The sequence below is a fragment of the Eucyclogobius newberryi genome, unplaced genomic scaffold, assembly GCF_026437365.1.
Source record: "Eucyclogobius newberryi isolate DKJ021-1_F unplaced genomic scaffold, fEucNew1.0.hap1 SCAF_2, whole genome shotgun sequence".
NCBI lineage: Eukaryota > Metazoa > Chordata > Actinopteri > Gobiiformes > Gobiidae > Eucyclogobius > Eucyclogobius newberryi.
The window spans coordinates 3,962,271-3,989,180 of NW_027315834.1; the positions used below are offsets into that span (position 1 = coordinate 3,962,271).

Sequence of the window (26,910 nt, forward strand, 5' to 3'; positions counted from 1 at the left end):
TATAATGTATTAAGTTGTGAAAGCTACAGTAAACCGTTTTCTCTTAAAATGTGTTTCAAATGTAATAATAACATGGTCCCTTAACCGCTCAGTACATTTATACAGAAACTAAACAGCAGCAGCAGAGTTACAAGAGGCTCCTCAAACCAAAACAGTCAAATCCCACAGCAGTGTTTCCCACGGCCCTATTTAGCATAGCGGGCAGACACGCCCTTATCCTGAACCAATCAAAAGCTGTGACGCTGTCCTAAAGTATCCGACTGTGCGTAGCGGCCGATACCTTAAAAATCACAAAAGGACCATTCATAGAAATCAATTTAATCTTATCAAATGAAGCCTGGGCTTGTTGCAGTCCCACATCATCTCTCGTCTGCACAGATTTACGTCTCTTCTGAGCTCCAATACAATCGGCCATTTTTGTACTGTTCACTTAAGCGATGAGGGGCTTTGATGAGCCTCCGCGCCCATGGCTCCTCCCACTCTTCCGGCGGCTCCTCCCGCTCTCCCGAGGATGTGGAATTCAAAGGGGTCAAACTCACTCATGTCCAGTACAAAACCACGACGTGTTGTGTGTGTAAGAGAAGTCATTCTGATACAAACAGCTCATCGTCATGACAACTCTGTGGTGATATGTAACTTGTGAGTGTAAAGACAATTAATAAAGACTAGAAAGTTGTAAATAAGGCCATCTGACTTGAACAAATGAATTAACACCAACAACAAATTTTATTTGCAAGTGTTTAAAAGTTGATTTGTTATTGAGATTTTACATTTGAAATAAATAATCTTGTTACATAAATAGGAAATGTTGACTGTTAGTCATATTTGTGTTTTGCTATGCAACTTATCAAATTGCTATACAAATTTGAAAAAAATAATGGATTGTTTAGCAGCTACTGCTGTACAAGAGACAATCCTTCATCTGAGCCCCGGACTGTGAGATAGGTTTCTCGCGGGTGACTGGAGCCTATCCCAGTGACTTCGGGCCTTAGGCGGGGTACATCCTGGACAGTGGCCAACTTGTCGCAGGGCCAACACAGAGACATAGACAACCATTCACTCTCTAGGGCCAATTTAGAGTTACCAATTTTACCCGACACATGCATGTCTTTGGACGGTGGGAGGAAGCCGGAGAACCCGGAGAGAACCCACAGTAACACGGGGAGAACATGCAGACTCCACCCAGAGAGATCATGTGATGTTGGTCTGGTCCAGGAATCGAACCCATGATCTCCTTCTTGGGAGAGTGCATTTTTGAGGTAAACATTTTCACCTTCAGACTTAAGTGCAAAATAATCAAAACTGAGTGAACGTGCACGAGTGAAGGTGCACGAGTGAAGGTGCACGAGTGAAGGTGCACGAGTGAAGGTGAACGAGTGAAGGTGAACGAGTGAAGGTGCACGAGTGAACGTGCACGAGTGAAGGTGCACGAGTGAAGGTGAACGAGTGAACGTGCACGAGTGAACGTGCACGAGTGAACGTGCACGAGTGAACGTGCACGAGTGAAGGTGCACGAGTGAACGTGCACGAGTGAAGGTGCACGAGTGAAGGTGCACGAGTGAACGTGCACGAGTGAAGGTGCACGAGTGAAGGTGCACGAGTGAAGGTGAACGAGTGAAGGTGCACGAGTGAAGGTGGACGAGTGAAGGTGGACGAGTGAAGGTGGACGAGTGAAAGGGCACGAGTGAACGTGCACCAGTGAAGGTGCACGAGTGAACGTGCACGAGTGAAGGTGCACGAGTGAAGGTGCACGAGTGAAGGTGCACGAGTGAAGGTGCACGAGTGAAGGTGCACGAGTGAAGGTGCACGAGTGAAGGTGCACGAGTGAAGGTGCACGAGTGAAGGTGCACGAGTGAAGGTGCAAGAGTGAAGGTGCAAGAGTGAAGGTGCAAGAGTGAAGGTGCAAGAGTGAAGGTGAACGAGTGAACGTGCACGAGTGAACGTGCACGAGTGAACGTGCACGAGTGAAGGTGAACGAGTGAACGTGAACGAGTGAAGGTGCAAGAGTGAAGGTGAACGAGTGAAGGTGAACGAGTGAAGGTGGACGAGTGAAGGTGGACGAGTTAAGGTGGACGAGTGAAGGTGGACGAGTGAAGGTGGACGAGTGAAGGTGGACGAGTGAAAGGGCACGAGTGAACGTGCACGAGTGAACGTGCACGAGTGAACGTGCACGAGTGAAGGTGAACGAGTGAAGGTGAACGAGTGAAGGTGAACGAGTGAAGGTGAACTTGCACGAGTGAAGGTGAACGAGTGAACGTGCACGAGTGAAGGTGAACGAGTGAAAGTGAACGATTGAAGGTGAACGAGTGAAGGTGAACGAGTGAAGGTGAACTTGCACGAGTGAAGGTGAACGAGTGAACGTGCACGAGTGAAGGTGAACGAGTGAACGTGCACGAGTGAACGTGCACGAGTGAAAGTGCACGAGTGAAAGTGCACGAGTGAAGGTGCACGAGTGAAGGTGCACGAGTGAAGGTGCACGAGTGAAGGTGCACGAGTGAAGGTGAACGAGTGAAGGTGAACGAGTGAAGGTGAACGAGTGAAGGTAAACGAGTGAAGGTAAACGAGTGAACGTGCACGAGTGAGAAAGAATGAGCTGTGCAGATGTTTAAATTTATCACTGATTTATTTATAATAATGGAAATGTGTTTTAAATCTGAGGGAGATTTAGAAAAGCTCAACCAGGGACGAGAGTTGAACATTAGCACTGGCTATAAACTTTGTTTAGTCACTATGTATGACTGCATTGTCCCTGTCAAATACATAAATAAATCAATATGGGACCTTTAAATGTGGCGAGCATAAACTATTATTGTGTTCAGAAGCTGTCAATATTGTTCACAAGCTCCACCCACTTTTTCTCCTGTTGATCCATATCAAAGAAGGAATGGAAATTTGACTCAAACCTTCTAAAACGTGACTTTTTTGTCAAGAAAATTGGGGATGTAATTAACGATGACTCATTATTAAATTATATAAATAAAGGGCAATAGTTTTATTTATTTGATATTTGCACTACTTAAAAAACAGACCTTTAATGTGAGAGTAGGGTCAGATGTAAAGAAATTGTGTCATGGGCTTCATCTCAGTGAAGCTACTTTCACTTTGGTTTATCTCACTTTACTTTATTCTATCTCATGATTTATTGTTTTAATTCAACTGTTACTTTGTTATCTTTCGATGCTGAGGGTGTTACTTTGGTTACTCTTCAGTGTATTCCATAAGGAACTATGCGTTTACTTTTCATCTCTGAAGCACATGAAAGAAAGGAGTGAAAAACAACCTGGAACTGAACCTCTGGAGACAATCAACTCAAATACAACTCTTCTCACCTCTTGACTACATATGATTTACTTTTACTTTCATTACTAATCCGTATTAGTACTTCAACGTTCTTGTATCTTTCATAAGCAGCAATAAATGTGTAAAATAATAGTAGAAACACACTCTCAGTAATTCACTTCACATCCAGCCGAGCCGATAAAAAGAGTTTTCATTTCATTTACGTTGTTGTTCTAGGTTTGTAGCGTTAGCCGACTAGCTAACGTCACAAACAAGTTAAAACGTTGTCCTAAACGCTGGATATAAGTGAATGAAACACATTCCTGTACAAATACAATGTCATTCTCCACTTACCTTCGGCTGTATTGAGTTGGAGCCGTTGGAGTCGACTTAAATGTCTTTTATTGAGAGGATTAAACAGAAGTCAGCAACAGCGTCACCAGCGTCCATCTTAGGTCAAAAGGCATTTCTTCGTACGTCATCAAGCAGCGACAAGCTGCAACACAAACCAGTAGCGCCTTTTAGTGGAGCACATAGTAATGATCAGATTAAATCACATCACATCTCCCTCTTTAGCTGATTCCCAACAGCAAAGTGAACATGGGAAACTGTTGTATACAATCCCAAAAGAAATTATCATTGTGATTAAACTTTCAACTAAATTCTAATGTTGTCCAAGCCGTGTTATTTAGTGCCATTTAGTAAACACCAACAGAACTTTTGAAAACAATGATAATTTTTTTTAACATTCCAATAACTTTAAATAAAGGTTTTTTAAACAGCAAACGACATTTCAATTTCAAACATAGTCCTTAAACCTTGTAGGTGGCTTAATAACTGGACCAGTGGAGGTCCTCTTTGGGGAGGAACCTGAACTGGGAATATTAGGAACACCGTGCACAGATGCATTAGTGGCAGCAGGCACAGCACCTGGCTCAGTGATGTCACAGTCACTCGTCTCTTTTGCTGTATCGTGGGTTGCTGGCTCAGGCACTTGCCTCCTGTTCCTACGAGAAATAGTTCCTTGGTCAGTTTGGACAATGTAGGATCTGGGCTCTGGTGCTGTTGCAATGACTTTTGCTGGTGTTTTCCAACCCTTCTCCTCGTCCAACTTCACTGTAACACTCTGGCCAGACTGCAGTGTTGACAAAGGCCTGGCTGAATGACGCCTGTAGTAGAAGAAGCGGTGGGCAGATTTAGTCTGTTGGTCTTTAACTCTTACTGCTTTATGATCAACTGCAGTTTGACAAAGCTGCTGGGGCAACGCAGGCACCGTGGTCCTGATCTCACGGCCAAGCATGAGCTGAGCTGGGCTGTGACCTGTTGCAGTGATAGGAGTAGCTCTGTAGTTGAGCAGGGCGAGCTGTGGGTCTGGTTGTTGCAGGATTCTCTTGGCGATGGCAACGCTCCTCTCAGCCGCTCCGTTCGCTTGTGGGTAGTGAGGACTGGACGTCGTGTGCTGGAAGTTGTACGTCCCACCATTATCTGTCACTAGCTCTAGTGGAATACCCCACCTCGCAAACATGCACTTTAGTTTTGAAATTACTCGGTAACTGCTTGTGGTAGATAAATGTGAAATCTCAATGTAGCGTGAATAATATTCAGTCAGCTGCTATTTACTGCCAAGCACCTTGCGTTTGGGGTGTGGTAATCTGTGGTTCTTTTCGTTGAGTTGGTTTATTCCTCATGCAAAACTCACATGAGTCGACTAGCTCAGCAATGTCTTTCCCAACACCTGGCCACCACCCTGACATGTTATCTCTTTTCCTGCACTTTGTGAGTCCCTGATGACCCGCATGTATTTGTGACAGTACAGACTTTTGCATTGAGAGGGGAATAACAATGTGGTCATCGTGCATTAAAAGTCCTCTGACTTCTGACAGGAGAGCTCTAACTGTATAATATTTGAGCAGGTTGTGAAGCAAGCGTGACAAATCGGAAGGGCCAGCCTTTATTTGTGTAACAAATCACTGTTTGCAGAATGTCATCATTGCTTGTGGCCTCTCTTATTTTGTTTAGTCTGTCTTTAGTAATTGGCCTTGTTTCAATCATTGCCTGAACATAAGTTTTCACTTCCTGCTCGGTGTCTGACACAGTACAGTCCTGCAGGGGGTTACGAGACAAAGTGTCAGCCACAACAAGCTGCTTTCCTGGAACATAAACAGCTTCTGGGTTGAACTTCATCAGAAGTCTCTGACACCTAACCAGTGCTTCATCCAGGTCGTACGTGTTTATAAGCGGAACGAGGGGCTTGTGATCAGTTTGTAATACAAATCTGTCCATGCGCTGCAGATATCTCCCAAAGCGTTCGCATGCCCACACGCTGGCGAGGCATTCTTTTTCTATCTGAGAGTACCTGCATTCAGTCTGTCAGTGTCCTTGAACAAAAGGACACGACAGACTCAAATCACCCTCAGTTTATTTTTGCCAAACAAGACAATTTGACTGACGTCTGAAGTTTTCCTCTGTTTGTAGGGGAGAAAAAATGTCCTGGTTTCAAAATGGGGATAACCACAGCCTGCCTCCAAGTATCTGGAACACACCCTTCTGCCCACGCATTGTTTATCAATGCAAGAACGTCCTGCGTTACATCTACTTTTTGTTTTTTTTAAATGTCATACATCTGCCCATCTTTTCCTGGAGCAGTTGGACCGCCCCCATTTATCGCCTTCACCAGCTCTTTCAAGGAGAAAAACAAATGGATAGGATCAGAATTAATAAGATAAGATAAGATATGCCTTTATTGTCCACACATGGGGAAATATTGGTGTTACAACGCAAGTAGATAAAGGGGGAAAGGACAGATATCTTATAGGAAGTTTAAAAAAAAACACTCTTAATAGAGGACCTCTCATATCTTAATAGGGAATGGAGGGAAGAAAATAAAAATAAAGATAAAAATAAAATAATAATAAAAATAGCTGGCATAAGACAAATAATACTAATAATACTAATAATGGTAAAGTAAACACTCTTATTCACATTAGTTATATGCACATGAATATGACATTAATTGCGTGTGAGTATGATGGTAATTGCACATGAATATGATGGTATTGCATATGGTTAAGTCAGTCAGTATTGCACGTGTTCAGGCTAGCTGTGTTTGTTATAAAGTCTGACAGCAGCAGAAGGAAAGACCTGCGAAACGTCTCCTTCACACAGCGAGGATGGAGCAGTCTCTCACTGAAGCTGCTCTCCAGAGCGGACAGAGTGTCCTGCAGAGGGTGGGACTCATGGTCCAGCATAGATGTGAGTTTAGCCAGGACCCTTCTGTCGCCCACCTCCTGCACCGAGTCAAAAGCGCAGCCCAGGACGGAGCTGGACTTCTTGATGACTTTGTCCAGCTTCTTCCTCTCCCTCTCTGTGATGCTGCTGCTTCAGCAGACCACACCTACAGGAGCTGATGCCACCACAGAGTCGTAGAAGGTCTTCAGGAGTGGCCCTTCCACTCCAAAAGACGTGAGCCTCTCTTCCTGTACGTCTGTGTTGTTAGTCCAGTCCAGTTTGTGGTTCAGATGAACACCCAGGTACTTGTATGAGTCCACTCTCTCAATCAATGTTTAGTTTCAAGTTTGCACTGTTAGAGAGCAATGTGTTCCACTACATGTAAGCACTATATTGTTCGGCGTAGGGATACGCTCTGTTCAATTAATAAAGGCGGAACCTCCTGTTCACTTCACTCACGGGACCGGAGCAGTGAACAGTGCGGCTACCGATGAAAACGACACACGTGTCTCCTGTCCTGCATTATATACCTGGTGTACCAAGACTGAGTATTCTGCAAAGATGTCACAGTCAGATGGCACGTGAGATAGTGCACAAGCTGAGCGAAACGCTGCAATGAACCCAACAGGTTATGGGCCCAGGCAAACCCCAGGTACAGCAATGCACGGACGCGGACTGCCGCCGAGGTTCGACGGAGACGAACCCCCGCTATCACATCTGGGAGGCAAGATTTTTAGAGTACTTGAAAACAATTGGCCTAAAAGACGCTATCCTCGGAGGTCAGGAAACTGCAGCGGCTAACCCACAAGAGGCGGTGGAGGCCGGTAGGAAAAATGAACTGGCATATGCAGAAATGTGTGGATGTTTGGATGATAAGACACTTTTGCTAATCCTATATGAGGCGCCAGACGATGGAAAGAAAAGTTTGGAAATACTGAGGCGCATTTTGAGTCTGAAGAAAAGCCGCGGATCGTGGGGCTTTACACGGAGCTAACCAATGTGCTAATCGCTAATAGGGAAGAGCTAGCGGACTATCTAGCACGTGTTGAGAAGATAGTGCCCGCACTAAACAGAGCTAAAGAGACCCTCAGTGATGCACTCTTGGTATCTATGGTGTTAAAGGGACTCACAGACGAATACAATCCATTTTCTGTGCAAGTCACTCAGACAAGAGAAGTTTTAACCTTCAACGAGTTCAAAGCCAGGCTGAGGAGCTTTGAGTGCTCGCTACGCTACCGCAGCAGACCACGGGCCGACGAGATAATGACCGCAAACTACAGAGCTGTCAAACCAAAGTTTAAAGACTACAAGGAGAAGAAATACTTCAAAGGGGAATGCTTTATTTGTGATAAAGTTGGGCACAAAGCAAGAGACTGTAGATACAAAGAGAAGAAAGCACAACGTGACTTCAGGGCTCCTGTAAATACAGAGAGAGGAGCCAGCGCTGCTCCCAGCCAGGGCGAAATGAGAAAGGCCAGCGTGGCTCCCAAGAAGTGTGAAGGTTTCAAGAGTGGAGGTCCCAAGTGTGCAGGTTCCAGAATTAATGAGAATACCCTGGTTGTGGATAGAGAGGATTTTGTACTCTTTATGGTGGATGTTGTAAACTGTGCTGCTCAGACTCAAAGCAGAACTGAAAGGATCAGGATCATTGCTAAAGCTGCAGGGAGATTCCTTGGAACAAAGGAGCTTGATTGGGCAGATATAGAAAACAGGCTAAAGGCGCTAAATGGGAGTCGGAGTGATGGGGGTCTGCTTTTGGGGAGTCAGGGTGATCAGAGTGACGAGATGGGGGTGGGGGTGGTCTCCTGTCCTCGTCCAGTCTCGTAGACGCACGGCTACCAAGCAGCGACATCAGTGGAAATATTAAAGCCTATAGAATGAAGCCTAAAGAATAAAGCTGTACGGTGGAAGCACCGAACGTCAAAGAAGGAGAGGAAGATGAAGAAGAGTCTCCCTGGAATAAAGCCGGTTGGTCTCTGAAACAACAACAACTATTCTAGTCACAAAGACATATCATGACCTCATGGGCTTTGTAACACCAAAGCAATGGAAGGAGTACTTTTACGGACTACGACAGAGTCTGAGGACTACGAAAAGTCTGAGGAATAAAGTCTGGCGGTAATGCAACAATTGGATGCCAACCGCCATAAAACAACAACAACAACAACAACAATGAAGCCTAAAGAATAAAGCTGTACGGTGGAAGCACCGAACGTCAAAGAAGGAGGGGAAGATGAAGAAGAGTCTCCCTGGAATAAAGCCGGTTGGTCTCTGAAACAACAACAACTATTCTAGTCACAAAGACATATCATGACCTCATGGGCTTTGTAACACCAAAGCAATGGAAGGAGTACTTTTACGGACTACGACAGTCTGAGGACTACGAAAAGTCTGAGGAATAAAGTCTGGCGGTAATGCAACAATTGGATGCCAACCGCCATAAAACAACAACAACAACAACAACAACAAGGTGGCCGCCATAAAAGACACTGGGCAGTACAGTTCTCGCGCTAGAGACAACCAGAGAATAGAGGAGGAGACCTTCTTACTCAAGGCGACGGAATGGCAACCTCACAACGCCCAGCCGGAGGGACTACTTGTGGACAGCGGTGCCTCTGCCCACATCATCACCAACGAAGGAGCTTTCACCAGATTCAACGAGACGTTCTGGCCAAAGAACCACGTCATGCAGCTGGCAGATGGATCGCGGATCACTGGCAGCATGCTGAAGAAAGGGGACACACAGATCAAACTTGCTAACAGCAGAGGCGGAGTGGTCAGTGTCAAGCTTACCAACGCCCTTTTGATCCCTGGATACCCACAGAACATCCTTTTTGTGGAGGCAGCAGCTTCAAAAGGAGCTAAGTTCAACTTTGAGATGAACAATAACAAAATGATCCTTCCTGATGGTACCACATGTGACATGAAGGTTTAGCTGCGCATATGACTGAAAGGATTTTTTCTTTGCACTCTTCTCTTTTGTTTGTGATTTTATTAGTTTAGAAAATCAGTTGGATTGATAATTTTTAATTTAGTTAATTTTATTGTATTTCTGTTTCTGTAATTTCTTTGTGATTTGAATGCATTTTTCCTGCTGTGTGAAGCACTTTGAATTGCCTTGTGTATGAAATGTGCTCTACAAATAAACTTGCCTTGCCTTGCCTTAGGTCAAAAATTAGAAACTAGGAACTTGCATTGGTGAGTGAATGATTGACAAAGCCTCAAAGTATTTGAAGAATCTCTCATATTTTAGCCAAAATATTTTTTATTAAAAATGTACAATGAATAGTCAGAAAAATAAAATTGCCAAACCCGATCCTAATCATTCATTGAAATTTTTTTGGATTTGTTTGGGGTGAATGGGGTGTGGCCTAGAGTGGGCGTACTCTCAGTCAAACATATTCCTAATTTGGACAAATATAACTTAAACCAGCAAAATGACATGTAACCATAACAACATACTGCAACAATGTCAATGAACAGACATCATTAGCAGGTCATGAGGAAGTACATTAAATATGACATAAACATATTTCAAACACAATTCTTAAGGCAAACTAAACTAAAGCATGATTTAGTTACAAGTTTAGATCACACAGTAAACGTTAAGTCACTTTAAATGTGAAATACAGTCATTAAGGACTTAATCCTGAGAAAGTTTCCATCCAGCAGAACAAGAGGATTTGTTACAGTGGACGATTCCACTTCTCCACAGGGGTCAGGTCCTTGGACCCATTTGGTGTCCTCTGTGTTCTTTATCAGAGGTGTTGACCCAAAGGGGGGGAGGGGTGTGTGGTGAAGACAGTGTTGTTGGTTCATGTGGGATGGGGAACATTCTTCCACCCATTCAACATTTTGATATGCTTTCTGCAACAGTGTCTTGAATGATGAAAAGGTCATGTCTTTTAAGATAAGATAATGTGGCAAGGCAAGCCCAATCATGTGACTTAGTCACATGACTTAGTCACATGACTGCATAAAGGTCAGGGGTCGTGAATGTCACTTCCTCATCCTGGGCAGGCTGGAGCACATGTTGGTGGCTGGTGAGCGGATGATTGCTTTTGATGTTTTAACCTTGTTTGTAAAAATACTGATTTGTATATTTAATACTTTTTAAAGGGTCTAAAGTCCTGTGTTTTTAAAGGTACGCTTTTATATTTTATATTTTATTTCTAACTAATTTAACTGTCTAATACAATTGCAACCGCATTGTTTACAGGCGAAGTGCAGGTTGCCGTTTATATAGTCCGTTTATATAGTTTTTATATAGTTTTTATACAGTTTTATATCGCTTAGTTTTAACAGTAGTTGGTGTCTGTCCTGAGGTTGCCGGGGAGGATTGGGGCTCACTTTAGTGGGTGATTTTATTTATAGTTATTGGTGATGGTGGCACTGAGTGTTAAGTTATGGTAATGGTTTGTTTTCTTTAATCTTGTTTGTTTTGTCACTTATAGTATGCCTCTCCCTCCCCAGCTAAAGTGGACCCTCACCAACTCTTTATCAGACCTTTTTATATTCTGTTGTAAATAAAAGCTGCCTTTAAGGCTTTGACCCACACTGACTGGCTTGTTTTGTAATCAAAGCAGACTCGCACCCACAGAACACCTAACCAGTGTTACAATAAGATAAGATATTCCTTTATTGTCCCACATGGGGAAATTTCATTGATGCAACGCAGGTAGATACAGAGGTAGATACAGAAGAAAAGAACAGATCACCCATAGGAAGTCTGAAAAACACTCTCAGTAGAAGATCTCCTATAAACAAAAACTCCCACAGACAAAACCTCCCATTTCCCAACAAGGGATGGAGGGGAAAATAATAAAGATAAAAATAAATAAAGAAATAAAGAAATACCATTGCATGTCTGTTAAAGGTCTCTTTGGAAACATATGTCCTACAGAGGCCATTTTGTTCAGAAAGAGAATCCCTCTTTGAACAGAAATGGAAGTTTAAAAGTTAAGTTTAATCTCAAGTGAAACTGTGAACACCCTTCATCAGTAGGTTCCGCCTGGTGGGCGGGGCCTGCTCAGAGTAGAATAAATAACTGCATTCTCAAACTAGATCCGCAGCTTGAGAATGACTCTTGGATGAGAGTCGAAATGTCCTGTTTTTCTAAAAAAAAAAAACAGTGTCCAGATGACGAGCTCATTTATCGTAAAACATGAACATTAGCAGGTGTTTTGATGAAAACACATGCATCTGATAAAGCTAAGGCTTTTCAACAGTGTGGACTCTCATGTGTCTTAAGTGGTCTGACTGTGAAAATGCCTTCTCACAAATATTACAGCTGTAAGGTTTCTCTCCAGTGTGGACTCTCATGTGTCTTAAGGTGCTTGACTGGGAAAATGCCTTCTCACAAACATCACAGCTGTAAGGTTTCTCTCCAGTGTGGATTCTCATGTGTGATATTAAGCTGCTTGAGTCTGAAAATGCCTTCTCACAAACATCACAGCAGTAAGGTTTCTCTCCAGTGTGGATTCTGGTGTGGTTCTTGAGAGAACTTGCTGTAGAAAAACTGTTTCCACACTGGTCACACTCGTATGGTTTTTCTCCTATATGGGCTCGGTAATGTGTGGAGAGGTCAGGTGATGTTCTAAAAGACTTTTCACACTGGTCACACTTAAAAGGTTTCTCTCCAGTGTGGATTCTCATGTGTGATATTAAGCTGCTTGAGTCTGAAAATGCCTTCTCACAAACATCACAGCTGTAAGGTTTCTCTCCAGTGTGGACTCTCATGTGTTTTATTAAGCTGCTTGAGTCTGAAAATGCCTTCTCGCAAACATCACAGCTGTAAGGTTTCTCTCCAGTGTGGACTCTCATGTGTTTAATGAAGTTGCTTGACTGGGAAAATACCTTCTCACAAACATCACAGCTGTAAGGTTTATCTCCAGTGTGAGTTCTGGAGTGGGTCTTGAGAGCATCTGCTTGAGAAATACAGTTTCCACACTGGTCACACTCGTATTGCTTTTCTCCTGTGTGAGTTCTGTATTGTGTCTTGAGTGCAAAAGCAGACCTCCATGTCTTTCCACACTGGTCGAAGGTAAACCCCATTCTTCTGATAGGCTTTTAGATCTGACATGAATACAGAAAAAGAAGTAATAATAGTGTTAAATAAAAAACTTAAACTTTTGTCAGTTCCTTATCACCGTTGAGAGTGGTAGAATAAGTATCTACCTCTGTATCTACCTGCGTTGCACCAATGAAATTTCCCCATGTGGGACAATAAAGGAATATCTTATCTTATCTTATCTTATCTTATCTTAAGAATAATTATGAAATGATTATTATATTAGTTATGAAATGAACAGGACTTTACTGTTGGGGAGACAAAATATCTTTTAGTCATGGCACAAATTGGTCAGCAGGGATTGCAATTCTATTACACAACATTCCTGGGAAAGTAATTGGCTCTAAAAATGGTAGTTTGGGTCAGTTGACTAAAAGGGCAACAGTTCACACCTGAGAACTTTATAACCGTCTTGTGACAGGCAAGTGACTAATGTCTCAACAAGCAAACAGAAAGAAGAACATCCAGCAAAAAAATTTAGGACCTTTAAAAAGCCCATATCATGCCATTTTCCCTGTTTGTACAACACCCATAACATAATAGTTATGAAATATCATCCATATCTTGGACCCGTTCACAAACATGGAACTCTCTCCCCGCCTCCTCTCCCCGCCTCCTCTCCTTGTCTGCTTCCGCTGATCCTGGGAATAATTTGCTTTTCGTCTACGATTTTAGTGAAATGTCGTGGTCTAACAAAAACAGGTGAAATAAACTCCAAACACCTTCCACGTGCTGTGTCCTCCACAAGCAAATAAACACCCCCTCCCTTTCCCTCTCGGCGCAGAGGCGCAAGGAAGGGGGAGTGTTACAGGAACAGAGTGCTTCCTGGAGGAGGGGCTGAAACAGGGAAGTTTGTCACGGGATGAGGTGTGTATGTGGGTAGTCCCCGTCCGTCTGCACATCCGAGGAAAGGGAGGGATGTTGTTCTTAAGCTAAAGCAGGAATCAATCACAAAACACTTTGCGAACATATGTAACGTACAAATAGCACTGTAAGAAGGTTAAAAGGTCTGAAAAGTCTATTTTGCATCATATGGGACCACCTGGTTTCTTCCACAGAAAGGATGCACTGGGTCTCAGCGTTGCCGGGACTTATTTTCATATTAAAAATCAAACCAACCCGGGGCCCTGTCCGGGTCACATCACACAGATGGGAAAACTAAATGCGACTCAGGCTGCCTAATCTGAGAAATATTATTCATATTCCCTGTGAAAAGTTAAGGCCTAGTCCCACTGAAACTAGTCTGAAACTTGCTGTGCTAAATGTCAGATCCTTATACAACAAATCACTCCTAATTAATAATTGTCTCGAGCCATGGAATGGAACGTTCATTCAATGGAATGCGAGGAGTCTTTGTTATTCCCTGATTTCTTATGATTCATGGTCATGCCAAAACTCGGGCATTTTTGACCCCCTGAACATCGATGAAAAGTCACACATGGGGACATTGACGCGATCGGCTCGGCCCGAACTTGAATAAAATGGAGCTTGCATGAACGGCCGTCAAAAAAGCACTACGTATTGCAAAAAAGAAAAAACATGAAACTCTCAATCTTTGGCCAAGGCACATGACACTTGGAACAGTGATAGGCAAGGCAAATTTATTTGTAGAGCACATTTCAAATTTCAAATCACAAAGAAATTACAGAAACAGAAATACAACAATATTAACTAAATAAAAAAATAAAAAAACACCTCGCTACAAAGGGTAATGTGTTTTTGGAGTCCAACTCCCTTTTAAATCAGTCCAACTGATAGAGCTACCATTGACGAGTAAACACACCTGGCAGCATCGCTGCATGATAAACAGGAAGTCAGCCATGTTGAATCGAGGTGGCCACGTTTTACTCTTTTTTTTTCAAAATCGTACTTGTCCTAGGTTTTTTGTCCAATCGAGTTCAAAATAACACTTTTTGCATCTGGAGACATTGATATTTAATAAAAATTCCCCCCAAAAATTTAAATTCCTTACGGTCTTTGCATAACACGCTCTCAAAAAAGGCTTCATTTCCTGCTAATGCTAACATTTATGCTCTGTTGCTAGGTGACAGAGGTACAAGGAGGTGGTGGTGCAGCCGGGTCACCGAGGCTCTCTCTCCCTTTCTCCCTGCTCAGGTCTGCGTTCAGCACGATCTTGCAATTTGTCAGGACAAACAACTATTTGAATCGCTAACTACGCAATCATCAACTGTGAATTACTGAGTGTCATTTAGTATGCCGCAAAACGCAGCAGAAAACAGACGGGCAGGAAGGTGGTCGCGCGGGTGGCGAGCCATCATCGCCGCTAGCGCGGCTTTGATGTAATTTGTTGTCAATTAAATCGGACTTTTTATCTTAAGTAGTACTACCAGTACTTCTTACACACATGTTGTACTTTTACGCAAGAACGCAGACACTCGCAATGGCTTCAGTCATTGCACATTATTTAGTTTGATGTTTTTCAATCAGGTTTTAGACCTAATCACACCACTGATACTGCTGTTGTCATGGGGACAAATTACATCCTCCTGAACACTGACAAGGGCAAAGCCTCAGTCTTAATTCTGTTAGATCTGAGTGCTGCTTTTGACACTGTTGATCATGAGACCCTCTTAAGAAACTAGAGGACCAGGTGGGCATCACTGGCACTGCCCTAAACTGATTAGACTGTAACGGCCTCCTGCTGGTGCCAAGATCAGGACTAAACATGGACCGGCCTCCTGCTGGTGCTAGAGTCAGGACTAAACATGGACCGGCCTCCTGCTGGTGCCAGAGTCAGGACTGAAAGCATTTTTCTTTGCACTCTTCTCTTTTATTTCTTAAGCTGTTTCATGTTTGCTGTCATTTCGTTGTGATTTGAATGCATATTTTCCTGCTGTGAAGCACTTTGAATTGCCTTGTGTATGAAATGCGCTCTACAAATAAACTCGCCTTTAAATGTGGCGAGCATAAACTATTCATTGTGTTCATAAGCTGTCAATATTGTTCACAAGCTCCACCCACTTTTTCTCCTGTTGATCCATATCAAAGAAAGAATGGAAATTTGACTCAAACCTTCTAAAACGTGACTTTTTTTGTCAAGATGTAAAAAGAACAATTGGGGATGTAATTAACGATGACTCATTATCAAATGATATAAATAAAGGGCAATAGTTTTATTTATTTGATATTTGCACGACTTTAAAAAATTATATAAATAAAACTACTCAAAAAAATTACTTTTAATATGAGAGTTGAATCAAATGTAAAGAAGTGAAGCTACTTTCACTTTGGTTTATCTCTGTTTATTTTATTCTATCTCATGATTTATTATTTTAATTCAACAGTTCATCTCTTAATGCTGGGGGTATGACTTTTTTTTGGTTACTTTTCAGTGTATTTCATAAGGAGCTATGCTTTTTCTTTTCATCTCTGAAGCACATGAAAGAAAGGAGTGAAAAACAACCTGGAACTGAACCTCTGGAGACAATCAACTCAACTACAACTCTTCTCTCCTCTTTGATTACATTTTATTTACTTTTACTTTCATTACTAATCCGTATTACTACTTCTTGGTAGTTTATTGCTGCGGGACAACGGTTGAAACACGTATATCTTTCATAAGCGGCAATAAAAGTGTAAAATAATAGTAGAAACACACTCTCAGTAATTCACTTCACATCCATAAAAAGAATTTTCATTTCATTTGCGTTGTTGTTTTAGGTTTGTAGCGTTAGCCGACTAGCTAACGTCACAAACAAGTTAAAACGTTGGCCTAAACGCTGGATATAAGTGAATGAAACACATTCCTGTACAAATATAATGTCATTCTCCACTTACCTTCGGCTGTGTTGAGTAGTGATTAGTCATTTGAAGCCGAGGCTTCGAGGCTTGTACTGAGTAAAAGGGGACGTGTTGTTTTATGGCGGTTGGTATCCAAGTGACGCGTTGTTGTTGTTGTTGTTGTTGTTGTTTTATGGCGGTTGGCATCCAATTGTTGCATTACCGCCAGACTTTATTCCTCAGACTTTTCGTAGTCCTCAGACTGTCGTAGTCCGTAAAAGAACTCCTTCCATTGCTTTGGTGTTACAAAGCCCATGAGGTCATGATATGTCTTTGTGACTAGAATAGTTGTTGTTGTTTCAGACAACAACCGGCTTTATTCCAGGGAGACTCTTCTTCATCTTCCTCTCCTTCTTTGACGTTCAGTGCTTCCACCGTACAGCTTTATTCTTTAGGCTTCATTCTATAGGCTTTAATATTTCCACTGATGTCGCTGCTTGGTAGCCGTGCGTCTACGAGACTGGGCGAGGGCAGGAGACCACCCCCACCCCCATCTCGTCACTCTGATCACTCTGACTCCCCAAAAGCAGACCCCCATCACTCCGACTCCCATTTAGCGCCTTTAGCCTGTTTGACGCGTTACATTACCGCCAGACTTTATTCTTTAGACTTTATTCTTTTCGTTAGACTTTATTCTTCAGATTCCGACCGGCTTTATTCCAGAGCTGACTCTTCTTCATCTTCCTCTCCTTCTTTGATGTTTGGTGCTTCCGCCGTCGAGCTTTATTCTTTAGGCTTCATTCTTTAGGCTTTGATACTTCCAATGTTGTCGTTGCTTGGCAGCCGTGCATCTACTGGATTGGGCGAGAACAGGGGACCAGCGACGCCCCTACCTCAATTTCTTTAATCTGATCACACTGATTCCCATTTAGCGCCTTTAGCCTGTTTTCTATTTCTGCCCATCCAAGTTCTTTGGTTCCAAGGAATCTTCAGCTTTAGCGCTGATCCTGATCCTCTCAGTTCTTTTGAGTTTGAGCAGCTCAGTTTATAACATCCACCATAAAGAGTACAACATCCTCTCTGTCCACAACCAAGGTATTCTCATTAATTCTGGAGCCTCCACACTTGGAGCCTTCATACTTGGAGCCTTCACACTTGGAACCTTCATACTTGGAACCTCCACACTTGGAACCTTCGAACTTGGAACGTTCACACTTGGAACCTTCACACTTGGAACCTCCACACTTGGAACCTTCACACTTGGAACCTTCACACTTGGAACCTTCATACTTGGAACCTTCACACTTGGAACCTTCACACTTGGGAGCAGCGCTGGCTTCCCTCACTTCATCCCTAATTTTCTGCACCTCAGCAGCCCTTTTGCCCCCCGTAGGCAGAGCAATGTTCTTCCCCACAGTTACAGCACTTCAGTTTAGCTTGGTCGTCATATTTCCCATACTTGTGATCTCCTGCACATTTACCACATCTTTGCTTCCCTCTGTAGACCGCTGCTATATGTCCAAAGTGCTGGCACTTGAAGCAACGCAGGGCCGGAACATATGGCCTTATGTCATAGCTCATGTATCCAAGGAACACCTTAGTAGGCAGGCATTTCCCTCTTAGTTTTTTCATTACCGACAGGCTGTCACATCTTTCTCCAAACCGGGTTGTTTTCAACTGCCTAGCATCCACTACCTTAGCTCCAGTTGAATTCTTCTTTACTTCATCCAGAGTCACCATCGTAGGGACGCCTGGGATAACTCCTCTGGCTGTGTTTCTTTCAGCGTCTGAAACAAGAATGCTCTTTCCATCCAGACTTTTAATCCCAATCGCTTTCCTTTGCTGAGCCGCGTCTTTGTACATAACCAGCAGCGCGCCATCTCCATGGACTCTGGACTCCTTGACCTCTCCCACAGCCTTATAAGGGGCGTGTCAAATGATGCCCTGCGTCAAGGCTTGCGTCAGTTTGTTAAAAAAACACGTGACCAGTAAAAGCGAGGCTTCACTTTTGTTTCTGATCATGTGACTGGTTCAGGATACGTGTCACTTTCAAATAAAAGCGTGCAATGCCTAGCGGGGAGTTGTCGTAGGTTGTTAGTTTTGCAAGTCAGTCAGTGTCAGATAGTGGAATTACAGTTCAGTTTAGTATTTCATGTTTATTTCAAGTTAGTTAGTCAGATAACACAGGTTTTTATTTGAGGGTTATTTCATAGTTTGTATTTCAGATAACACAGGTTTGTATTTGAGGGTATTTCACAGTTTGTGTTTCAGGTTTGTTTAGATGAGACAAGCCTTAGGAGTTAGGATGGCTCCCAAAAGGGTAAAAATAAAAAGCATCTTCTGTCTAGGAGCATTTTGAGATGGCTGCAAACAACAAGGTTTGTATTATTCTTATTATTGTTAATATTAATGTTATATAATGTATTTTTTTGTTTTTCAGGTGAGATGTAAGATCATAATATAATATAATCATAACACCTCTGCAATGCTTAGGCATTATAGAGCTTTACATTTCGTTGAAGTACCTGAGAATGCACCAAGCAACTCTCAAGGTTGATTATAAATCAGTTTTAATACCCCATGTCATGTTTTTGTGAAATTAAATGTGCTTGTATTGGATCATCCTCACCAGCAGGCACAAAGTCACAATTAGATCAAGCTGTTGTGAACCCCGTCAAAGATTTGCAGCCATTTACAATTGTGAAAGATGAAGGATTTTGCGAACTCATGGGGTTGGTGCTCTCATGGGGTTGGTGGCCTCAACTATGTGCTACCAACTAGAAAAGTGTGTATTGTACATGCTTTTGCTTTATTTGTGCTTAAACAAAAATAGCTAATGTAGATAAGATAAGATAAGATAAAGCTTTATTAGTCCACACAGTGGGGAAATTTCAGTGTTACAACGCACAAGTAGGTACAGAAGTGAGAGAACAGAAAATTTATAGAATACTTTTTTTCAGAACACTCTTAATGTGCCTCTCATTGAAGACGATGGTGGAGGATTTGTATTGGTGGATTTGTATTAAACAAATAAAATCTAGGCATAATTTAAATTGTCTTTTCCCTCTGTGCAGAGATTGTTTCTATTTTTTTTCTTTTCTCAACGGATGTGACAGAATTTAATCGCGCTAAATGGGATGAATTTGCAGAAGCATGTTGCAAAGACCTAGATAAGGTTAAAGAAGGTGCAGTAGATGAGTGGAATAACAGTTTGCAGTGGCGGGCCGTGGGTCTGGGGCCTGGGCCTTTAGTGAGGTCATACACAGTCCCACCCGAATGAATCGACCTCTTATTACCATCATATTACCATCATTATGATGCCATGGCTCTCGACACTGTACATTTAGACAGAAACGCAGTTTGAACAGGCGTTGCCTCACCTTCCCTCACCTTCTCCGTGCCGATGTCCATGTGTTCTCAGCTCCACTCTCCGCGCGTTGTCCGCTCATTCTCCACGTTGTTCTCCGTGCATTTCCCATGACGATGTCCCCGAGTTCTCCGAGCCATTCTCCCCTTACAATGTCTAACTTTTCTTGAAATGTTCGTCTTGAGAAAGGCATTATAATTATATCCTCGACCAAATCAATATATTTTCCTCCTTCCGCCGTTGTGCGTTGAAAAAACAGCTTAGTAGTACACGGATTAATGTGTCTGTCAAATGCAGTTTCCTCATTCAGATATATATAATATATATATTTTAAAATCAATTCATAGAACCGTAGTTACATCCGTAACCGTTTTTATCGCTAAAACTACGCGTCCCACACTCCCCCACGGGGCTCTGCTGCACTGCTGTGTGAGCTGCCGAGGGGGAAGTGCACTTTATGCACTTTTGAGCAGAAGTTTAGTGGTGTCTCAGTTCAGGTGTACAGATAACTACACAGACTTGGAAATGTTAGTTAGTACATTTAAAAGTTTTTTTAGATCTTGAGAAGTTTATTTTGTTATAAAGTCAAATGTTTATCTCTGTGTAGAACTGTAGATCAACTCTGAAGTTGTAAGGCACATAAACTGAAGCACAGTATTGGTGAAATTACACTTGTTTTTCTAAATACATTTCAGTTTATGAGAACAAACGTTTTGTGATTTTTTAAAAAATTGATCCAGTAATTGCTTCGAAACAGCGTAGGCTATATATAAAGCTATTTATTTCTTATATTTTTAATAGGTATATGTTTTACGTTTTGATCGGCCCGCGACCCAGCCTGAGCGTCGAAATTCGGCCCGCGGCCCAAATGAGTTTGACACCCCTGCTATATTCCATACGTTAGGACAAGATCCAGAGTCTGCTATGACTGTGAGGCTTTATTTACATTCTGAGTGAAACCAATGCCGTCTAACAAGGCGCTGAAGGCATTACTGAGAGTCATCACTCACGTTCACGTGGATATTAAACTCTCCAGCAATATCTATTTTATTCCAGGCTAATACTAAGGCTGCCTCAATTAAATTGTATGTTTGCTGTAACCCGACCCAACATTTTTCAAGTGGGTAGCTAGGTAGGTAAATTCTGAACCGACCGCACACACTGAACCGCACTGAACACCCATGTGTCGCCATTTTTTATTCTGCCAGTGACCTGCAGTGACCGCCAGGGGTCGGGCTTCGACAGTCAATGAGACGTTCTCCATTCGTGTCAAGTTTCATTTCTCGACGGTTTTCGCGACATTTACGGCTTTAAACTATTTCTAGCGAGTTCCAGGCATACAAAATTATTTAACACAGCACTTTTCTTGAAAAAATGGTCGGTGAGTCGGCGAGATATAAGAGAAAAACATATATAACATGGATGGGTGGGGTTAACATGGGTGGGTGGGGTTAACATAGGTGGGTGGGGTTAACATGGGTGGGTAGGGTTAACATGGGTGGGTAGGGTTAACATGGGAAGGTGGGGTGTTCTCATTCAGTCTGACATAATCATTAAGTTTCAGTTAGAGCTAGAAGATCTATGTTATAGTCACTAATTAATTAATTAACTAAAAGTGATTTGGAGGAAATTGATCCTCATGTCCTCATTTTATATGCTTATTTATTTGTTTATTTGTGTCTTTTGTGAGGCTGCCCCAAATTAATTGTATGTTTGCTGTAACTCAACCAACATTTTTCAAGTGGGTCGGTAGGTAGGTAATTGTTTTTATTTAATATTTTTTAACTTTGAAAGCATAAAAGGCAGTGGCCTAGTGGGGCATTAGTGTGTAGACAGTTGTATGTTGAATGGTCTGAAGAAGACGAGGTTGTGAGGGGCGTGAAGAAAGTAGTGGACAGCGTAGAGCATGTTGTTTGTGAGTAGACGGCTTCCAAGTCTATTCGGGTGCAGGCCATCCACACGGTAGTGAGAGGGACGATCCCAAAACAAGTTAATTAATTAATTTTCTACCGCTTGTTCCCTTTCGGGGTCGCGGGTGACTGGTGCCTATCCCAGTGACTTTGGGCCTCAGCGGGGTACACCCTGGACAGTGGCCAACTCGTCGCAGGGCCAACACAGAGACATAGATATTACAGAAAAGGCAAGGCAAGTTTATTTGTAGAGCACATTTCATACACAAGGCAATTCAAAGTGCTTCACACAACAGGAAAAATGCATTAAAATCACAAAGAAATTACAGAAACAGAAATACAATAAAATTAACTAATTAAAAACAATTTAAGTCATGAAAGAGAAGTGCAAAGAAAAATCCTTTCAGTCATATGCACAGCTAAACAAAACTGTTTTTAGCTTAGACTTGAACATTGATGGAGTAGAACCTGTCTCACATTTTCAGGAAGAAAACTGAAACGCAGATTCCCCATGTTTAGTCCTGACTCTGGCACCAGCAGGAGGCCGGTCCATGTTTAGTCCTGACTCTGGCACCAGCAGGAGGCCGGTCCATGTTTAGTCCTGACTCTGGCACCAGCAGGAGGCCGGTCCATGTTTAGTCCTGACTCTGGCACCAGCAGGAGGCCGGTCCATGTTTAGTCCTGACTCTGGCACCAGCAGGAGGCCGGTCCATGTTTAGTCCTGACTCTGGCACCAGCAGGAGGTCGGTCCATGTTTAGTCCTGACTCTGGCACCAGCAGGAGGTCGGTCCATGTTTAGTCCTGACTCTGGGCACCAGCAGGAGGCCGGTCCCTGAGGTCCTCAGAGTCCGAGATGGTTCATATGGCACTAACATGCCCAAGATGTACTTTGGTGCTAGGCCATGGAGAGACTTGCACACAAGCAAAGCTGCTTTAAAGTCTATTCTCTGAGCCACAGGGGGCAGTACAGAGACCTGAGAACAGGACTAATGTGATGGTACTTCCTGGTTCTAGTCAGGACCCGAGCAGCAGCATTCTGGATGTACTGCAGCTGTTTTACAGCTCGTTTGGAGAGATCAGTGAGCAGGCCGTTACAGTAGTCTAATCTACTGAAGACAAACGCATGGATAAGTCTCTCCAAATCTGGATCAGTCAATATACTTTTGATTTTCGCAACTTTTTCAGATCAGGTAAAAAGCTGCTGATGTTATTGATGTGATGTGGCTGTTAATGTTCAAGTCTGAGTCCATTATTACCCCCAGATTTCTAACTTGATTTGTAGGTTTTAGAGCGAGACTCTGGAGGTGACCACTAACACTTTCTCTTTGTTTCTGTGGCCAAAAACAATTATTTCAGTCTTTTCTGAGTTCAGCTGGAGAAAGTTGTTTTGCATCCACACACTGATCTGTTGGATGCAGTGACAGAGTGAATCCACTGGTCCATATTCACGTGCCGACAGTGAAACATAGATCTGACTCGTCTGCATCATTGTGATAGGATACATTTTCACTGTGTATCAACTGACAAAACGGCAGCATGTAGAGGTTGAACAGAAGGGGACCCAGGACTGACCCTTGGGGCACACTACAGGTCAGGGTCATGTGGTCTGAGACACGGCTACCAATTTCAACAAAGTAGTTCCTGTCTTCCAGATAGGACTTTAACCAGTTTAGGGCAGTGCCAGTGATGCCCACCCAGTCCTCTAGTCTCTGTAAGAGGATCCCATGATCGACAGTGTCAAAAGCAGCACTCAGATCTAATAGAATTAAGACTGAGGCTTTGCCCGTATCAGTGTTCTTGCGGATGTCATTTGTCACCTTGACAAGAGCAATCTCAGTGCTGGGATGAGGTCTAAAACCTGACTGAAAAACATCAAATGAGTTGTTTGTTAAGAGGAAATCTGTTAGCTGTTGGTAAATAACCTTTTCAAGGACTTTGCCCCTAAATGGCAGATTAGAGATGGGCCGGTAATTACTCAGTACTGCGGCATCAAGACTGCCCTTCTTCAGGAGAGGCTCTATGACCGCAGTTTTCAAAGACATTGGGAATGTTCCAGATTGAAGCGACATGTTAACTATGTGAGTGAGTGGTGCAAGTAAACTGTTCAGCACAGACTTTAGAAATCTGGTGAGTAACACATCGAGGCAGCATGTAGATGAAGTCAGACTGGTGATGATCTCCTGCAAACATTAACTCACATTCTTTCAATAGGGCCAATTTAGAGTTGCATGCATGTCTTTGGACGGTGGGAGTGAAATGTGAACATGCTGACACTTTATACTTTATATACACTATATACTTTATACCAAGAACTCCTCCTTGGTCATTAACCTGAAATTTGGTGGGATTCATCTTTAGGGGTGGGCCATCAAAAGTTATCAACATTTTTATTCTAAGAGCCACGGACTTTGTGTGACGGATCCACAAACTTTTCCCTTAATGTAAAACAAAGGGGAGAAGACAGCGCCACGGATTCAGTAGTATGTGTAATATAATGAAAATTGGGGTGCGTTTAAGCCCCCTCCTCATGCGGTGTGGTGAGGGCCGAACATAGCAGTGTAGGGTCTCAAACTACATGTATTCAGTTTATGATTAAGGGAGATTTCTTAGCAGAAACGAGACAAGACGGGGCACCAGGGTTAAACCCAAAGAGCTAAGATACGGTCCTTAATCGCGCTCGTTAAAAAGGTCTGAAGGGTGTTTCACGATTCAGGGACTTACACATAGTCTATTCAAACAAACAATAGTCAATAACTCTTTCGTGTAGTTTATTTATCAAAAGGGTAATCAAAAACACCGGAGCAGAAATGCGCACAGGTAAATCACAGGTGATGTTATATCAGATTTAATAGCAGATTTCATGCAGATAATGTTAAACCAGGGTTTTGCCTTTGATAACCAAACGTGTCTATGCTAATCTATATCAAAAAGAGGGAAAGTGAGACGCTAAAGGGAGGAGGAACAGCTGAGCTCTACCCAAATCACCCCACAAAAGGGACCGCACACTGAACTCGGCTTACGGTTCTGTAGAGACTCGGTCCGACTGGTCCTTGTCCGCGGACGAGGTCCTTAGCGAGGCGTCGCGTGGAGCGGTGTGGCAGCGAAGGTTCGTGAAGCGGGCGGCGAAGGTTCGTGAAGCGGGCGGCGAAGGTTCGTGAAGCGGGCGGCGGCCGGGGAGCGAGGGGTCGCGTGGAGCGGTGTGCTGCGACGTCCTTGAAGCAGCGGCGGCAACGGAGGCGATGTCCGGGAGTTCCTTAGCGGTAGAACGCTTTAGCAGCGTGTTAGCTCCTCACGCGGCCTTTACTCAGATGAGGACGTAGCGCTGATCCACGTAAACGACGTAGATTACTTCAAAAAGAAAAAGAAACGAAGTAGCAAAGAAAGTCTCTGTCCGGTTTAGCGCTTAAGCTTAGTTCCAGGTAGTTCCAGGTAGTTCCAGGTGGTTTCAGGTGGTTTCAGAGTCCAGGGCTGGCATGGCCTTGTCGACCACGTGACGGACGGATTTTGTTGAGACAAAGGAAAAGTGAAAGGCTCGTCCGTGGAGACGGCTTCCAAGAGAAAAAGACAAAGGCTTGAACACAGCCTGGAGCGTCCTTTTGATACCTGGCCCGCAGGGCATGCTGGGAGCGAAAGGGGCGGGCGCTACAGCGAAAATTTCCTGGCCGAGAAAATAAAACTGGAGTAATGTAAAATGGCAAAAACATTGAACCCTGTTTTAACATTTACACGTTAAACACTTTTGGCAGTTTGTGCACATTATTTCTTGAGGTAGACACATTTTACATCTTCTTTCACCTGTGATGGGCACTAGAGTTAAAGCATTGGGAATATAAAACCTTAAACAGTGGAAAAATACGTAACACAAGGTGAAACATGCGGTGTAGGGAGTTGATTCGGACAAACATTCATGGCATAATCACATAAAACATAGTTTTCATCGGGGCGTCCTCCTGTAAGACTGTGGGGAGAAGATCCGTTATCACAAAAAGTCACAGCAGCTCCCTTTGGTGAGGGAGAACGAAAAACCCCCAATGTTCAAAGAGAGATTTTCTGTTATCTGGCCGTGGAATGTCCATCTCCATTCCCCTACAGCAGCTTGCGGCTATATTTGCTTTTATTCTTTGATAACTTGGCATTCCCGTGTGCCGGTATGTCATGCACTGTGTACCGGCCTCTGTTTACACTCCCACCATCTCCACGCTGAGACTACGTCACGGGGTGGGGGGGAGGCAGATTGCTCTTGGCGAGGGTGGGGGCAAATCTCAAACTAAGCCATCTGCATTTCCGGGTTTTTTGAGCGGGTCCAAGATATGGGTGATATTTCATAACTGTTATGTTATGGGCGTTGCACAACACTTATTGTCAAATATACCCTAAGGGTAGACTACGAAACAGGACAAATGGCATGATATGTGATCTTTAAATATACTAAATGTTTTTGCTGAATGTTCCTGTTTCGGTTTGCTTGTTCAGACACTAGTCACTTGCCTGTCACAAGACTGTTTAGAAGTTATCTCTGTTGTGAACTGTTGCCCTTTTAGTGAACTGACCCAAACTACCATTTTTAGAGCCAATTACTTTCCCAGGAATGTTGTGTAGGATCATTGCAACCCCTGCTGATCAATTTGTGTCATGACTAAAATATTTTGTCTCCCCAACATTTTTCATCAGTGTTTTTGTTGTGTGTCTCTTGAAGAAGAAAACTATATGCTTTTGTTTTAGTCGAATCTCTCAAACCCCTAGCATTGAGAGATGCCTGCCGTGTGGAGCGGGCTGCGGCCTCATGAGTTTGAGTCCAGCTTTCACCTGTTTGCTGCATGTCGTTCCCCAGTCTCATTCCCATTTCACGCTGCATTGTTCTGTCAAAGCCCACAGGCCAAAAAATCCTTTGGGGAAAAAAAAGTACTCAGATTATAAAATACAAAGGATCAAACATGACTCTCCAACTTTACACACATTTACACAAACACATTTAATTTTTTCACTGTATGTTCATTGATTCTCTTTCCACTTCAGGAAGGCTCCGCCCAATTGGCTGGACTTACCACAGAATAGTACAAATATCGGAGTTCTCGACCTAAATTCTCTTATTGACAATGACTCTTGGATGAGAGTCGAAACGTCTAATTTTTCTAACTGAGTCCAGATGACTACAACTGAAGCTTTTTCTACAGCAAAAGTATAAGTTCTTTATTTAAGACTATAATCACTTTGTCTTCTTTTTTTGTGTTCATGGCAGATCTAAAAGTCCATCAGAAGAATGGGTTTCACCTGTGACCAGTGTAGAAGGACATTGCGCGCTGCTTCTGCACTAA

At 43.0% G+C, this 26,910-nt stretch overlaps 3 protein-coding genes across 3 annotated transcripts in view; all 3 read right to left on the bottom strand.

Annotated features, from left to right (window-relative positions):
* Positions 1 to 26,910, bottom strand: part of LOC140366860 (uncharacterized) — a 195,683-nt gene that overhangs the window by 144,971 nt on the left and 23,802 nt on the right. The window lies entirely within an intron of this gene.
* The window catches only part of LOC140367128 (uncharacterized), a 142,407-nt gene that overhangs the window by 91,681 nt on the left and 23,816 nt on the right, over positions 1 to 26,910 (bottom strand). The gene's annotated exons all lie outside the window — the stretch shown is intronic.
* On the bottom strand, positions 11,719 to 12,571 carry LOC140367127 (uncharacterized). The gene has a single exon (XM_072453468.1). The coding sequence runs from the start codon at positions 12,559 to 12,561 to the stop codon at positions 11,719 to 11,721; it is 843 nt and encodes a 280-aa protein (XP_072309569.1). The 5' UTR covers positions 12,562 to 12,571.

Bases quoted from the DNA above. Each gene is read 5' to 3' on its own strand.
- LOC140367127 (XM_072453468.1), bottom strand. From the start codon at position 12,561: ATGGGGTTTACCTTCGACCAGTGTGGAAAGACATGGAGGTCTGCTTTT.